Raw genomic sequence first — 4,193 nt, forward strand, 5'->3', positions numbered from 1 at the left:
TCTGATTTCCCACCAGGAAGTTCTAACAGCTGATTAAGGGTAGAGGCACAGAAGTTCTTACCTTCAGTCAGGCGGCCCCAGCCTGCAGTTTTACAAATCAGTCCAGCCTTAAATCGTTCCCCTGGCTCTGGAAGACACATGGGCCCCACATCCTGGCCTGGGAAAAAGAAAGAAAAGCAGGTAGGGCATGGAGGAGAGGCCACCAGAAGCCACTCAACCTGTTGGCATCCAGGCAGTTTCCCCAAGACCTAGAATTGTGATATCACTGCCTGGCATTTCCAGGGGTCACTTGTTAAGACAAAGAAAGACCTCCCTAACTTTCCATATTCCTGTATCTGAAGCTACAAGCAAAAAGGGTTTCAGGTAGGGGACCCTCCACCCCAAATCCCTGTCTCAGATCAACCCGGAAGTGTTGGGCATAACATGTACTGTAGGGAATATGCTATGGAACAGAAATTATAGAGAACATGGGATCATTCAGAGTGAGCCTGCAATGTTTACCAAAATGGAAGGTGCCAGCCATCTTCAAAAGAGCAATATCATAGTCCATTGGTTTCTTTCTGGAGAAATGTGGGTGTATGATGATGCTTTCAATGGTGAGGGTTTGCTCTCCTGGCTCCATGCGACTCAAATCATGTTTCCCAGCAGTAACATTCAAAGTTGATGCAATATTTCTATTAAGAGAGCAATAAAATGAATTAGTTTCTATGAGCCTGAGTAAAGTTGTAATGGTTGCCGAACTGGACTCTTAAAATGACGTGGGTGGATAATGGGGTGTGTGTGTGTGTGTGTGTGTGTGTGTGAGAGAGAGAGAGAGAGAGAGAGAGAGAGAGAGAGAGGAAGAGAGGACAGGAGAGGAGAGGAGGAGAGGGAGAGAGGGAGAGAGGGAGCGGGGCATGCAGCTGAACAGAGAAAAAATAGTAAAATTGGGGAGGTTCTCAATTTGGTACTAAAGTGTGGCCTAATGGAGTCAATGACATGATAAATTGAATACATTGCAATGTTTGTAAAATGTGTAAAGATGTATATACATTGTAATTCAGGGTTCTAAAGCTATAGTGGACTTTATTCAGCTATCCTTGGTGATTGGCCTGACTTCACTATCAGTGAGATTCTTTGAGAATCATTTGTGATTCTGACTACATTTGCTGCTTTGATATCAGAGATCTAGTGAATAATATATATTGTGAAAGACATAATAGCACCATAATTCCGGTGTCCCAGAGAGCATGCACTCTGAGGGCGTTGGGACTGATTACAGGAATGGGAAGTGGGGATCTTCTCCTGACCTCCTTTATGTTTGTTGTTTAAAGACTTGGTATGGCATGGGAAAGACCATTCCATTGCTGTCTTTCTGAAGCAAAGTTATCTGAAAGGAACTTGGTGTGATGAATTGAGATGGATTAAGAGCTTTGGTCTTGCCATCTTTTGGGACCCTTCATTCCCAGCAGTGATGATTTTATAAAAAATTAAAATTGGAATCATTTTCTTTTGGTGTACCTTCCTGGCTCTTCCCTGGCTCCTGGCTATATTAGGTACGTAACCTAATACATAGCAACTCTAGCCTAACCACCTGCCACATTGCAATGAAATTATCAGTTGACTGTTCTTTAGACTCTCAACTCTCTGAGGGCAGGAATTGTGTCTTACTCATCTTTGTATCTTTGGTATCCACTAGTGTCTAGCACCAAGTAAATATCCAAAAGATGTTTACAGATTTGAAATACTGTAGCCTAGAGAGTACCAAGAGCACTGGCAACAATAGAACATTTAGAGCACACAGGAAAGTGGATAAAGGATGGAAGTTGTCAGATTGAGGCTCATAGAGGCAGGATCAATACAAAAGAAGATATGGAAGCCTCTTTTTGTTTTACTGGCCTCCTTTTGTTTTCTTGTATCCATTTCTTAAGATGTATAATGAACTGCATGATTATTTTTCACTGAAATTTAAGAAAACTAGGAGAGAACTTTCTCACAAATACATGTTTCTGATATTTTTTTTTCTCACTTGGATATTATTCTTTATTAACTTCAATTTACTTTAAACTATTCTACTCCTGCAAGGGATGCACGTTTTCTACCAAGTTGAGTACCCTCTGCTGATATCACTGAGCCCTATTTGTGTTATGCAGTTAAGATGTTCTCCCACTAAAGCATACATCACACAGTCCCCGTTTTAAAGAGTTATTACTGCTGATTCCAAGGGAGAAGAAGGGCAGTCTGACCTTTACTCATGGGCTAGGCCTTCCCCTACCTGTTTGCAACGCAGTGAGCAGCTGTGATCACCCACTGTGGAGAGATGATGGTCCCACCACAGATATGCTTCTGCCTTCGTTTCAGAGACACCTGAAGTGTAAAGACCTTCAATAGGAGCAAGTTAATAACCTGGGGTCCCCCATAACCTGGACATTGAGCATATTTTGAAAAATAAACCCAGATATCTTCTTCGTAAATACCAGAGATTATAGACTGTGAAGGAGTAAAACCTGTCCCACTACAACTCAAAAAAAAAAAAAAGAAAAAAAAAAAGCCATGCTGGAACCAGAACATTCCCAACCCTGGTTCACAGGAGAGGTAGTTAATTTCAGATGATTGGCTCTAAGGTTTCAGTAGAGTTGATAGTAAACATTGTTGGTATTTATTTATTTACTTATTTTTATGATACTGTTAACTCATACTGTTACTCTAACAATATGAACCATATCTGTGAGTGAGGAGAAAGAAAAAGAAGCATAAGACATAGCAGAATCCAGAAGAACAGGTTTGAGAGAAGGGCAAGGTGAGGTCCAAAGGAGTCTTTCATCACGTGCGTCAATTCCTCCAAGCCTCTTCCAAAAGTAATCTGGACTCACAATTTTCTAATACTCTTAACTGTTTGACCTCTCCAGGTTCTTCAAGCCTATTTTTTAATCTACTTCTGCAGTATACTTTCTGTCTTTGGTTTATCCTGTTCATGATACTTAATTAAATACTGTAAAATGACTTACAGGGAAGGCATAAATACTGTTAACTCCATTGTTGGAATTAGAAAAGAAGCAATTTATTAGAATTTTTCTCTTTTTGACCAAAAATCATTCAATGAGCAATTGAAAAAAATAATACAGGGTAAAGGTTAATAGAATAAAGAGCAAGGAAGTCAGTGAGTCACCCTGACTGTGTTTTGAATATGGACTTCTTAATCGACTTGCCAGCCAGTTGACCGGGTAAGCAACTGATCAGTCAGTTCTACAACTAGGTAATTAATTCATCAACCCATTGAACACAAACTCAACCAGCCAACCATTACCAAATATCTGCTGACCTAAAAGTTAATATAATTGAGTCAAGAAGAGTAAAAATGAAGAGCTATCACTCTACTTGCAAAATTAAGTGGCAAGAATACAACATGGCTCCCAGGGTAAAGAATGTTGGGAGACTTTCAAAGACAATAAATGTAAACACCATTGGATAGGGCAGGAGCACAAAGGCATTTTTATGGCATGGGAAGGCCAAGAAATTAGATTGATACAGAATTCTTAGAACATTAGCTACTAAGAAGGCAGGCAGTACTCTTGACTATTCCCCAAAGGTCCCATGGCATAGGTACAAGTCTTACACCTCAGATGTAAAGTAGATGGATATGACACCTTTGACTTCCCTGGTCATCTTTAACTATAGTGAGATAAGTATATTTTAAGTATATTTATTGAATCAAAAAGTTGTTTTTTAAGTTGTAAATTTAAGTTTTTCAGCTTCTCAAAGTGGAATTTTTATCTTAGGAGTTGAAAGTTTGGGATGGCAGTTCCAATTTTTGGAACAAGCCAATAATGTGTATAACTGTTCTGAACACAACTTTTCTGGAGCTTCACTTGTCCACATCATTAGGGCCCTGTGTCCTTACACATACTCATGAGATCTCTGGTGACGAGTTAGGCAGAATGGAGTGCACTGATGAGTAGTATGTGATTCGAGGAGATCCAAACCTGAGATATCTCATAGTTCACCCACCAGAGAATGTTCTCTGAGACTCACCTGCCATGGGTAAGAGCCCTTTTCCACTTGGCTTCCCCCAACAATGCGACTGAAAATGTGAAAGTAGTTCCAAGGCCGTGCCTTCACCAGACTCTGCCCACAAGTGGGAGCTGAGAAAAATAAAAGACTGGCAGGTACAGGAAACTCTTCTGAGCAAGAAAAAACTGTAGGACGTGGATCAC

At 40.3% G+C, this 4,193-nt stretch overlaps 1 protein-coding gene across 1 annotated transcript in view; it reads right to left on the minus strand.

Annotated features, from left to right (window-relative positions):
* OVCH2 (ovochymase 2) overlaps positions 1-4,193 on the minus strand; it is a 27,682-nt gene that overhangs the window by 11,645 nt on the left and 11,844 nt on the right. The window contains exons 2-5 of the mRNA XM_023525066.1: positions 4,012-4,121; positions 2,255-2,346; positions 502-674; positions 17-157 (exon numbers count right to left, since the gene is read on the minus strand). Of these exons, the coding sequence (XP_023380834.1) occupies positions 17-157; positions 502-674; positions 2,255-2,346; positions 4,012-4,121 (516 nt within the window). The remainder of the gene's footprint in view (positions 1-16; positions 158-501; positions 675-2,254; positions 2,347-4,011; positions 4,122-4,193) is intronic.

Source organism: Pteropus vampyrus, unplaced genomic scaffold, assembly GCF_000151845.1.
Source record: "Pteropus vampyrus isolate Shadow unplaced genomic scaffold, Pvam_2.0 Scaffold522, whole genome shotgun sequence".
NCBI lineage: Eukaryota > Metazoa > Chordata > Mammalia > Chiroptera > Pteropodidae > Pteropus > Pteropus vampyrus.